This window comes from Limulus polyphemus, unplaced genomic scaffold (assembly GCF_000517525.1).
Source record: "Limulus polyphemus unplaced genomic scaffold, Limulus_polyphemus-2.1.2 Scaffold305, whole genome shotgun sequence".
NCBI lineage: Eukaryota > Metazoa > Arthropoda > Merostomata > Xiphosura > Limulidae > Limulus > Limulus polyphemus.
Window position 1 is genome coordinate 43007 of NW_013665915.1, and position 13114 is coordinate 56120.

At 32.0% G+C, this 13114-nt stretch overlaps 1 protein-coding gene across 5 annotated transcripts in view; it reads right to left on the reverse strand.

The window, feature by feature from the left end:
- Positions 1 to 10583, reverse strand: part of LOC106457226 (methionine aminopeptidase 1D, mitochondrial-like) — a 14848-nt gene extending 4265 nt beyond the window's left edge. The window contains exons 1-6 of one of the 5 annotated variants that reach the window (XM_013916620.2): positions 10522 to 10583; positions 7979 to 8536; positions 5861 to 6052; positions 5370 to 5533; positions 4100 to 4197; positions 1402 to 1449 (exon numbers count right to left, since the gene is read on the reverse strand). In XM_013916620.2, the coding sequence (XP_013772074.1) occupies positions 1402 to 1449; positions 4100 to 4197; positions 5370 to 5533; positions 5861 to 6052; positions 7979 to 8479 (1003 nt within the window). In that variant the 5' untranslated portion in view covers positions 8480 to 8536; positions 10522 to 10583. The other 4 variants (XM_013916618.2, XM_013916619.2, XM_022383059.1 and 1 more) reach the window with 4 other exon arrangements.
- Positions 10584 to 13114: the final 2531 nt, after the last annotated feature.

Consider the following 13114-nt stretch of genomic DNA (forward strand, 5'->3'; position numbering starts at 1 on the left):
AACCTCAATGTTTATTTCACTGTTTACAAACCTCCATGTTTATTTTACTGTTTACAAACCTCACTGTTTATTTCACTGTTTACAAACCTCCATGTCTATTTCACTGTTTACAAACCTCAATGTTTATTTCACTGTTTACAACCCTCTATTTATTTTACTGTTTACAAACCGCCATGTCTATTTCACTGTTTACAAACCTCAATGTTTATTTCACTGTTTACAACCCTCTATTTATTTCTTTGTTTATAAACCTGTATGTTCATAGCATGATATAAACATAAAAGTTTTTATACAACACAAACCTTTCTTCAATATAATGCTTTACTTTGGAAGAGTCGATGTTAGGCATCTAAGCCCTAATCTTTGTGGCAACTAACACGGTAATGAAAGTTACAGTCAAAACTGACCACCAGCTGAAAGTCGGAGAACAATAGGGGTTAATAACAGGCATGGGTTGAGAAGTGGATTTCTGGGGAAGGTGGGGGGTTTTGAGAACAATAAGGGTTAGGGTTTTAGAAGTTGGTGCTAGGCATTGAAAGTTGTAAGTAAAACTTGAATGTTCTGTTGATGATTATTTGGTTAAATGTAATAAACGTCAATTTTGTTTTTGTTTCTAATTTTTGTGTATGTTGTTTTTTTTGGGGGGGCAAGGGGAGAACCTGGTCCCGGTTGACACCTGACACCAGCCGAAGCTTAGTGACCGGGTACCCGGACCCAGTATTCGGCCAAATTTTACTACTTGTGCATCCTTAATAAACATATTTGCAACAAGCAATCACTTCAAGTGCAATAGTTAGGGTAAATCTTATATGATGATATTTATTACGAAGAAATACATAAAACTTTTTTCTTGTAGCTTTTGCCAACATTATTAAGGAGATTTTTATTGATGTTGTTGAATTTCAGGTAAAGCAACACGACGACTATCTGAGCTAGTTATCCCTAACTTTGAAGTGACAGACTAGCAGGAAGGCAGATACTGCCAACTGTTGGGCTACTCTTGTCAGACTGATAAAGTAGGATTTGACTGTCACTCGTGGTCCCAAAGTGAGGAATGCAATTAATGTTTTTGCAGTAATAGGATATGAACCTTGGAACTTCAGATTCACAGCCTGACACACTAACCTCCGAGTCCAGGGAGACACAGAACTGACTTCTTTGCAAGTTTTAGTTGAGTCTGTCTAATTACACCACTATTGTTTCTTTTTGTTGTTAGCTTACCTCACTATATTTTAACTCTTATGCTGTATTATGTATCAATTTTTATGCACTTCAGTTTGTTAAAAGGAAAACTTTGCTTTATTTATTTACAAACATTTACATTATTATGATTCAACCTAATGATTTTGACATGATGTAAAAGACATGTCTCCTAGTCTAATGAAAAAAAAGGTCACTCACCTATTGTAAAAGTCATTCCTTCTTGCATAATTCCATCTGACTGATTGACTAGAATGTAAACATTTATATATTTATGAAATTAATTTCATTCGTATCCATTTCTTTTGATAAATATGAACAGTAATTAACACTGAAGATTCTTAAATGTAAGCATAAAAATCAGATGTATACCATTATCATCAATAACAATATGCAGGTATAAGTACATGAAAATCAGATGTATACCATTATCATCAATAACAATATGCAGGTATAAGTACATGAAAATCAGATGTATACCATTATCATCAATAACAATATGCTGGTATAAGTACATGAAAATCAGATGTATACCATTATCATCAATAACAATATGCTGGTATAAGTACATGAAAATCAGATGTATACCATTATCATCAATAACAATATGCAGGTACAAGTACATGAAAATCAGATGTATACCATTATCATCAATAACAATATGCTGATATAAGTACATGAAAATCAGATATATACCATTATCATCAATAACAATATGCAGGTATAAGTACACGCAAATGAAACACTCGGATGATGATTTTTTCATAATTTTGTTTTACTGTCTGAACCATTTTTAAAAAAATAAAAACTCTAAAGTAAACTGAAAATGTTCATTCTGGATAAAGCAACAAGCTTCATCTACCTATCACCAGTAGAATGAAACAAAGTTATAAATTTACTGTAAGGAAATGAACCTTGTTACATTGTTTAAAATGAATCATTACTCATACCTAAAGCATGTATTACAAACTGAAAAATGTAATGACTGAACTATTTTATACTCAAAACAATAATAATTAAGGATTATGTAGCAGATTTACATTTATCATGACTTGTGTTTTCACTCAGTTTAAAAAAAATTAAACCAATTTGACTATTAAAACAAGGCACAAAAAAGCCATACTCATACTCTTGCATTATAAAGTATTAGTAATAGGTTCATTTACAATTCTTTATATTACAGAGGTGGTAAAAACTATAGACGGAATAAGTAAAAATTAATAATGCTGGGCAAGAACCTTAATATTTATCATCGTTGCTGATCCATGAACGAAGAATACACTATGAAATATGTAAGTAAGTAAAATTATCATTATCAACATTGCAAATCTAACATGTTAACACACAAACAACAGCACAAAATAAAGGTAGTACGTAAGATATTTTTAGTAAGCAAATCTTGGGTAGGTTTTCTAATTAGCTAAAGCTTTTTATCATTGTCTTTAACTTGACAATGTCCCTGGTAGTGAAACACTGCTACATCAAAAGATACAACACTGTCACTAATAATGTTGAAAGCAGAAAACTGCCAAGAAATTGAAGTCTTAATATTCAGTAGTTCTAGTGTACCAATATAAACCTGATTTGTGTAAGAATTATATAATTCATGTGTATCAAAACACCAATACTTAATTCTCTGATACTCTATTGCAATTTCTGATAGGTTTTTAATCCTACTAAAAATATTAAAGCAAAAGGAACTTATTCAGGAATCACTAAAGATTTTTTTCCTTAAAAGTTATTAAAATGAGAAAAAATTTAATTTTTCTTAAATATTTCTGGTAGCATACATACACAAGGATTAGTATATAATACAGCTTTTTGACATCTCTAATTCTGAATCTATCTGCTTTGACTTAAAGTGATTCATTAATAAACTTAAAATTATTTATTTCTCTTTCTCTCATTATATATATCTTGAAGTGCGACCTTTGAAGTCACGAAACAGGCTGAAGAAAGTAATACAGGAGAGAAAAATAGAACAGTTTGATATTCCAATGTTTTCTTTATTATATATATACAGAAGATGGAAATGATACCAAACAACACAGTATCCGACAGAAGATGGAAATGATACCAAACAACATAGTATCCGATAGAAGATGGAAATGATACCAAACAACATAGTATCCGACAGAAGATGGAAATGATACCAAACAACATTAGGATCTGACAGAAGATGGAAATGAAAACAAACAACATAGTATACACACACACACACACATACATATACATACATACACACTGTACACTTACATTAATTCTAAACTATTAGGGTAGTCTACGTGACTCAAAGCAATTTTATTTTCAAATAATTAATATTCAAAATTTTCATAATAGGTAAGCAAACTATGATCTATAAGCATAAGGTAGTTTGCTTATAAATCATTACTTCCCTATTGACTATATAACATACCTAAAGAAGACAGTCCAATGTTCTGTCGAAACATGTAGTATGTTCCACCATCAATAAAACTCTTCCTTATGCTTATAAACTGTTGTTTGCCTACCTGTTATTGTATTAACGTAATGTGCTTCCTTACTCAACAGTTCATAATTTTAATAATATTGATATTTCCTTTGAATTCTTATATGTTAGTGGACGCTTTAGAATATATTAATATTTTTACACAAATCATACTTAGAGCTTAGGTACCCCCATAATAAATAATTGTGGTAATTTAGAAATAAAAATATTTGCTTATTTTTACATAAAATGATTCTAATTTTATTACTAGCTCTTCAACATTATATTTCATACTAATGAATAAAGAAATCATTCTGGTAAAAATTACGTGTTCAGATTGTGAAAAACAAAACGAAAACAGGGCAAAAAAGAGAGACAGTATTCATAACATTTATCTCTAACATGAAGAATATTTTGCCATATGATCCTTACCAAAATGAAACACATCTGGTGGTCCATGAAAGAATTTCCCAATCCCATGGCCACAAAATTCAGGAACAACTGTGCATCCTCCTACTTCTGCTGTTTCACTGTAATTTAAAATAAGAAACAATATGTATGGAATAAAATGGATCCCTGTAAAAAAAAGTTGTAAACATTAGTTCATATACATATGTATATTAGGTTCTAATTATTGCTTAAAACATTATTTCAACTAAAAACACTGGTTTATCACTCAGAGCTTAAGATCTATACATTCTAGAATACTCCTCGTCCTAAACAATTGATAGATGGAAATTATATCAAAAAACATAGTATCTGACAGGAGATGGAAATGATACCAAACAACATAGTATCCGACAGGAGATGGAAATGAAACCAAACAACACAGTATCCAACAGAAGATGGAAATGATACCAAACAACATAGTATCCGACAGAAGATGGAAATGATACCAAACAACATAGTATCCGACAGAAGATGGAAATGATACCAGACAACACAGTATCCGACAGAAGATGGAAATGATACCAAACAACATAGTATCCGACAGAAGATGGAAATGATACCAAACAACATAGTATCCGACAGAAGATAGAAATGAAACCAAACAACATAGTATCCCACAGAAGATGGAAAAGATACCAAACAACATAGTATCCGACAGAAGATGGAAATGATACCAAACAACATAGTATCCAACGGAAGATGGAAATGATACCAAACAACATAGTATCCAACAGAAGATGGAAATGATACCAAACAACATAGTATCCAACGGAAGATGGAAATGATACCAAACAACATAGTATCCAACGGAAGATAGAAATGATACCAAACAACATAGTATCTGACAGAAGATGGAAATGATACCAAACAACATAGTATCTGACAGAAGATGGAAATGATACCAAACAGCATAGTATCTGACAGAAGATGGAAATGATACCAAACAGCATAGTATATGACAGAAGATAGAAATGATACCAAACAACATAGTACCACATATTTTGATATTCTGTGCATAAAATACTCTACACATATATGATTATGTAATATTAATAATAACAAAATATTTTATATAGCATAGTAGGGCAGGTGAGTTCTCTAGCCTCAATTAAAAGTGTTGCACAAGCATAACTTTGACTATTACAATATTTACGTGTCCTTGTTCTAATATTTACTTTCCTGGGACTCCCCCCCTTTTACAAAACCATGGATTCTCCAATGTCATAAACTTAATAGTAAACTCACTATGTACCTAATAATTCTACCAATTTCACTGAACTTTTGCTCAGGACCACAAACAGTCACTGCTGCATTCAAGCAGTTCTGTGCTACATGCATTAACTTCTTTCCTTTTCCATCCACATCTCCTATTCCAAATGTCCTTGCACAATCTCCATGGTAACCATTGTAGAACACCTGAAAAGAAAATTGGATATATAATAAGCCAGCAGAGAAAAAAATCCTTGTTATCAACTCAGTTAGATTAGTCAAAGATCAAGATAGTACAAGAAAAACAAAAAACTCAGTTGTGTAAAGGCAGGTAAGATGCCTTTCTTAAAATATTAGCAAAACTTCATACTTTTTATTTTCTTAGTATGCCAACAACATACAGCACCATTACCAAACTAATAGTAGAAAAAGATCATTGAAATCTGGTTGAGAAGTAAAACCAGTACAATTCAGTGGGTGTAAGTTGACATTAGCTTTCAATGTTAGCTGTTTTACTGTCACATACATACATACACTGACATCAATGCTGATTATATCACCATCCTCCAGTGGTCTATCATCAGGAATTCCATGACAAGCAACATTATTTACAGATGTACACACAGATTTAGGAAATCCATGATAATTGAGTGGTGAAGGATAAGCTTTGTGAGCTATGGCTGCAGTATGTACCATCTGGTCCACTTCCTCTGTTGTCATTCCTATCTTTGAAACAAGAAAATATAATTCATGACCCACTACAACACAAAGAACTAATAAAGAATGCCAGGATGCTGGCATAACCAAATACAGTTTACAAGTCGTGATAGGTGAGAGTGATGTGATAAAAATGAATGATTTCATATATTTTAGTAATTCATGCACAAAACAGTTCATTGATCTGTACATTCAAACTTTAATAATGTGAGAAATATGGCATTTTCCTAGTTTAGTGTAATATATTTTTATATACACTATTAACCATACCCTACCGCATATTTGTATTAACAGATTTGCAACTATATTTAACTTAGAAATTTAGTCACCTAGAAATAAATGAATGGTTGGCAAAAGGTTACTATTGGAAGTTAGCATTTTTCTACACTGAAAATGTATTTCCAACAGATACTTACCACTACTCACTAGCATTGCCCTATGTCGGTGCAAATTGTCAATACCACTAGCCTTCCACTTCTGCATATCTACATGCAAATGATCATGCAGCAGCTCTCCACCAATAGGAGCGCAACACAACCCCTATCATAACCAGAGCCCTCTTCACATCTGCATTCATTAATCACTTCACGATTGGTCAGAATATCTATTGCACCAACAGAGGGCAGTGCTAGTTGAAAAAACTATTTTCTGAGGGAGGTAAGATTTCGTATTGGAAGTTATGATTAATATACTACAGGTTAAAATGTTCAGATCTAAAACTTCATGTACCATGAGATCAAATAAATCTAAACAGCATGGGATTGTTTCTGAGAATTGTTCTAAAAATATTCAGGAAAGTACCATAGATATCATTAAATGAATGTGCCAGAAACAAAATACACCCAAAATATTAGCAAATATGTAACATGTAAAATAACACAGTTGATTAATGTTTATTTCTATGCTTCCCTTACAGAGAGAGGTGATTGAACATCAATCACTGCTGATGTACATTAAGTTTCATATCACCATTGTAATCAGATCTACTTCCAAGTATATCCTACTGACTTGTATGTTGTACAAAGAATATGAGGAAACATATGCAACCCATTATATGAGAACATTTATATTTACAGTCAACACTGATAGGCAAGTTTTTTTCAAAGTCATGCAAGCTATAAAATGTTTTTTCTACAAACATGGAGTTCTACTTTTAATAAAATATTGAAATCAATATTTAAATTAGTTACTATTTTTTTTATGTTATTTATGAATGCTTTACTTAATTTGCACTAAATATTTCCCATATGTGGCAACTATCATTTTAAAACAAGAATTCTGTATTTATAATGAATAAAACAAATAGTGTTAAAATAAAATAATGATGTGTTCTAAATTCATACCTAAAAATCTGATTTGTAAATTACTTAAATTGATAATAATTAAAATTAACTTGCTTAATCTCATTCACACACTAACAGCTGTTGTTCATGTAAGTTGGTGATATATATATATAATGCCTAAACCATTACTATGTCATATCCCAGCAGATCTGATAAGCCCTGTTATTGGGCAAAATGTTTCAGCAGCATTCGGTATAACAGGTGTGGTGTGGTTGACATATTGCAACATATTCTCCTTTGCTTTCAACCATGGGTTTTTAGAATTAAAATGTAAGGCAATTTCAGTTTCTGTAACTGGGAACTAATATACTTATTAAAATCAGGTTACAGAAAAAAAACATTATTTTTGTTAAAAAGCATTATAGTCAAAACAGCAGAAAGCCAGTTTACTATTGCTCAATCCTGTAGCATGTTTACAAAAACAACATATATTTTTAGTTACTTTTCACAGCTTTTATTTTTATCAAACACAAGAGGAAAATGTGTCCAATATAAGCATTTTTCTAACAATAAGTAAGTTAATTATTGTTATAACATTGCTTAAGAATCATTACATTTTTACTCTTGCTTTCCTACACATGAAGATGCTCACCTTAAGACAGCTTCCTGCATGGTCTAGAATGTTTCGGGCAAGTGCACACGAGTCTTTCATTTTCTGAATAACTTCAAGATCTTTTATTTCTATGCTAGGTGCAGCTAGGTCAACTATTCCAGAATATGCATATTCTGGACAAACTATATCTGGAGGAATTTCTCCTGCTTCACTAACAAGACCAGGCTGAACTAATGCATACTGACCATGTTTTTTTCTAGGTCTTTTCCAGAAGTCATTGAGAAAATTAATGTTTTTGACTGAAGAACTGCAATTGAAATTCTTCTTGAAGTGTATACTTTGACTGATGACTTTAGTTTTAAAAGAGGAAAATATTTTCTGATTTTCACAAACCAATGATCTTAGAGGTGGGTCAATATACCTTCTAACAGTCCAATTTGTTCTCTGAAGCAATGGTATAAAACAGGACTTAATTGGTTGACCAACACAAAAGAAAAAGCATACATGTTTTGGCATAGTATAAAAGACTGTTTTTATCATGTCCGAGTATCTGGTTAATGAAGCTTAAAATCAACAAGCCTCCTATGGTGACAAAGTCTAGAATGAAAAAACAACAAATTGCTTAGCAAATTCTATCAAGCTACATAAAATATAATTACTTTCTGTTTGACTCCTAGGTAAAAATATGAATTATAAAAGTTATTGTCTACCTTATATATTATTAGCAGCTATCATATGAAATGCAAACCAGAGACAATTTTTAAAACTAGTAAAATGAACGTGTTGATATACAAGTGAGTAATTTCATGGATACTTCTGAAACAACTCAAGAATTTAACAAAACATTACCGTAATAATATAGTGCTAGTCATAACTTAAATCATGCTACATAGTACAAACAAACATTACAAGTCACAGGTTTCAAACACACATCATTATCAATCATAAATGTAATGCTGTATCCACCTTGAGTTGGTCCTTTTAAATGTATTTATACCAGTAAAATCTTAGGTTATATATCTAAGGTAACAATGAATCCATCCCGATTCCGTCACTTGATATGTGGGTAATAGTGTACCCATCTTGAATTAGTCCCTTTAAATGTATCTATATAATCAAAATCATACACAGAGCATACATCATAAAGGTAATACTGTGTCCCTTGACATGTATCTATACAATAAAAATCCAAACACAGAATGCATTACAAAGTTAATACTGTATCATCCAAATCAGCTCTTTGAAATGTATCTACACAGTGGAAATCATTATTATATATATATGTAAGAAGAGATATTTAATTAGCTATACTGATTGCCAGGTTGATTTTTAGTTTTGCTCTAAGTACAGAGCACACTTTGTTTGGAAGTTAACTAATCACAACTGAACAATTTAATGGATTAAAAAAAAAAGTTTGAATAACTATTTTAGAAATCAAGGTACTGTTTGGAGTAGGGTGGCAGAAAATGGGATAGCATAGATAGGTATTTGCCCCCTTATTAAAAGGCTGGGTTTTCCTCAATGTATTAACAACAAACCCACTATTCTGGATATTTGAGCTATATGTGGATTTAGTAAAATCACATGATAACCCTATAAAAATAATGATGGAAGTGACTCTTATGCATTTTTTTTTCATTTTAAACAAAAATAGAAACTCGAAAATATAAACTTAATCTTTATTATTTTTACTCTAACCAGTCTCACTGACTCAGTTTATTAATAATTTTCTAGGAAATCCCAGTATAAAGTGATTCAGGTCACACAAGATAACAAAAACCTTTATAAACATTTACTACTTTAAAGTTTAGTACTTCAGAAAAAAATCAACATACAAATGCATACTGTGGAAAAGATTAATTTGCTTTCTTTTTTTACAGAAAATAAAAAAATATGATGTTTTTAAAACAGTTTAATGTTGTTATTTTACTATTAATTAGAAGTGAAGGTAACTTAGTTTTTGATACTAAATTTGAAGGTGTACAAAAATAAGTAAAACATCAGTACTAATAGACTATGTATTACTTAATAAACAGTAATAACTAATATTATGCAAAATTCTGTCCATGTACATTATTGTTAAAATTTTAATATTTAAGTTGTGACAGTTACTACGATTAGGCCAACCATTTGGAAATTCAACCTCATCTTCTTTATCATGGGATAATCGTCTTTAATTGAAAAAGAGGCAAAGTATTGGCAATCCACCCGAAAATAAAACATTTTACCAAAAGCATACTCAAACTCAAAGTGGGGTGGCATGTGCCTCTATTTGCACCTATGGTTAGGCGTCTATGCTATATATAACTCGCTAGGTTAATATTAAAAATAAGCTCTTAAACTTTGTAGAATAAAACATAAAATGAAAACGTTTAAAATGAAATACTAATACTTGCGTATTAACAATATAATATTGCTACAGATTATAATGTCGACCAAATCTGTGAAAACTACTAGTACTGACTACTATTAAGTATTAGTTAATTGATTACGTGTTAGAAACCATTATAAATACAATATCTCATCACAAAGTAAGCAATAATTCACGTTATTTCCGTTATAAATTATAATTCTCAAAGTACAATGCTCTTATATTCTGAGTTCAACCCTTCAGGTTTTCCCTCTAATGCCAGTTACTGATGGTGTGGTACGCCCTCTAATGGTATACTTTGTTTATGGCGTAAAGTATATAATTTCAAAATATGGTTTGAAACTTTTAATCGTCTGATAAGCCTAAACATATTTTGCGATTTTGAGTATCGCAGGTACTTGATAAATTTGACAAGACTTTCAGCTTATAGTTTCCTACATTATAACTTAATCAAAAAATATAAGTTATAATAAATAAATTATGAAAATATTTGTAGTTTGATGCCATAGTTAATATGCATCGTGAGAAAATACAGCATTCCATAATTAATAAAATACGACGTCATTGATCTGTCAAAAAAAACAACAACAACAACAACAAAAAAAACATTCAGATCCAGGGACAGGCTGATAAAAAATCAAGACTTTGCTAGTCAAAATAGCCATTTCATTGGTCAAATATTGTGACCTTTTACTAGTTTTCTGTCGTAGTTATATATTGAGTAATGTAAGCGAAGAGTTGAAAGGGTTTAATATGGTAAATAAAATAAATGGAACATTTTAGCTTGCTTCTACTACAAGTACAGAGAAAGCTGGATTTTCGTTAAACCAAGTCTGAGTTTCACCAGCGATTATGCAGAGCAATTGCGTTAGATTCTGAGAATACCTCAGATTTAGTTTTTAAGACTAGCCATAATTGTGGTGCTTTCGGGTGAAATCGATTTCCCGACAAGTTTCAGATAAGCAAACTCGCAAGTAATAGTAGATTCGATCGAGAAATACGGAAAGTGTTCTGTGGTAGTTCATTTGACCGAGTTCCTCAAGTATAAAATAATGAATCTGAACAATTACAAATAAACAGAAAACACAGCGTTCAAATTTACACAGACGGATAACAGTCGCGTATACAAAGCTGTGTTTAGTTCCACAGCTTTCCCTCTCTCAGGATTAATCTCAGTAGAACTAAAACGCAGCGTTTTTGAAATATATCATCACTTGACGATTTCCTTGTAGAAACTTACCAAAGAGAATAGCTTGAATTCAATAAGCAAACTCGATATCTTTCTCTATTCGACAGAATTACACTATGACTTCTATTCTCCCACAACACTGGTTGGCTGTACTTTAGACAAAGTCAGCAAACCCAGCTAGCAAGGGTATTACAGTGCTAATCCTTTTAATCTAGATTCTATGTATTAATGCAATATCCTCTTGTGCAGAATAGACATTATACTGTTGTAAGTAATATTTTTAATCATGGCCAGGTGGTTAAGGCACTTGACTCGCAATCTGAGGGTCGCGGGTTCGAATCCCTGTCACACCAAACATGCTCGCCCTTTCAGCCGTGGGGGCGTTATAATGTGACGGTCAATCACACTATTCGTTGGTAAAAGAGTAGCCCAAGAGTTAGCGGTGGGTGGCCTTCCCTCTAGTCTTACACTGCTAAATTAGGGACGGCTAGCGCAGATAGCCCTCGTGTAGCTTTGCGCGAAATTCAGAAACAAACAAAGATTATTTTTAATGTTGTGAATGAAATATTAGCTAGAGGGAGCTGCGGGTCTTAATGATGACTGTAATATCAGAATTTTTAATAAGATAGGCCTAGAATATCTAGAAAGCTCTAAGGATGTGGCATAAAGTGCGAATCATCGTTAATTTAGGTAACCTAGAGAGTGAGCTGAAAGACAGTCAAAGAGATAGTAGGTAAAGTTATTTCAAGATATACAGTGAACCAATTAGTGTGTTAGCTATCGCGATTACTCTGTACAAGTAAGTTGATTTGTTTTATCTTAGTTAACTTCATTTAAAACATTCTATATAACTAAAGCAGGTAGAAAACATGATAGGATGATATGTCTGTAAAGCACATAACTACCTGTTTCCTACAGTCCTGATATAATATGGAGCGAAGCATCAAATCAGCCTCAATTATACTAATTTATTTAACTACGTATGTATGATTTCAATACCTGTGGTGAGCAGAGCACAAATAGCCTTTTGTGTAGCTTTACGCTTAACAACAGACAAACAAACTATTCTTGAACTTAAATCCTTCTTAGTCTCCTCTTTGTACAGACTATTACAATTTGTACATTAAAATAAATCCACAAATAAAACAAATTCTCAAAGTTTAACCTAAATATGCAGTATTTCAATTGAATGTTTTTGTTTGTTTTTTTGTATGTGTGATCAGATTGACAGCCTTATACATTTATTTGTAGGCCAAAGTAAAGAGTGAATTTTTTAAATTGGTGATTGTGGTTTTAATTCTTATTTCATTACTTTTTATAGCAGGTTCCCTACTTCATTTTATAATTCGTAATTTTTTAATACTCTTGTACATCAATGTTTATTTTTCCCACGCCATGTTTTCACCATCATCATATCCAACACATTTATGTATGAGAACAGGGTTGCGTCTGGTTCCAGGATTTCTTTAAGTAAGTATACGGGCCCGGCATGGCCAGGTGGTTAAGGCACTCGACTCGCAAGCTGAGGGTCGCGGGTTCGAATCCCTGTCACACCAAACATGCTCGCCCTTTCAGCCGTGGGGGTGTTATAATGTGACGGTCAATCCCACTATTC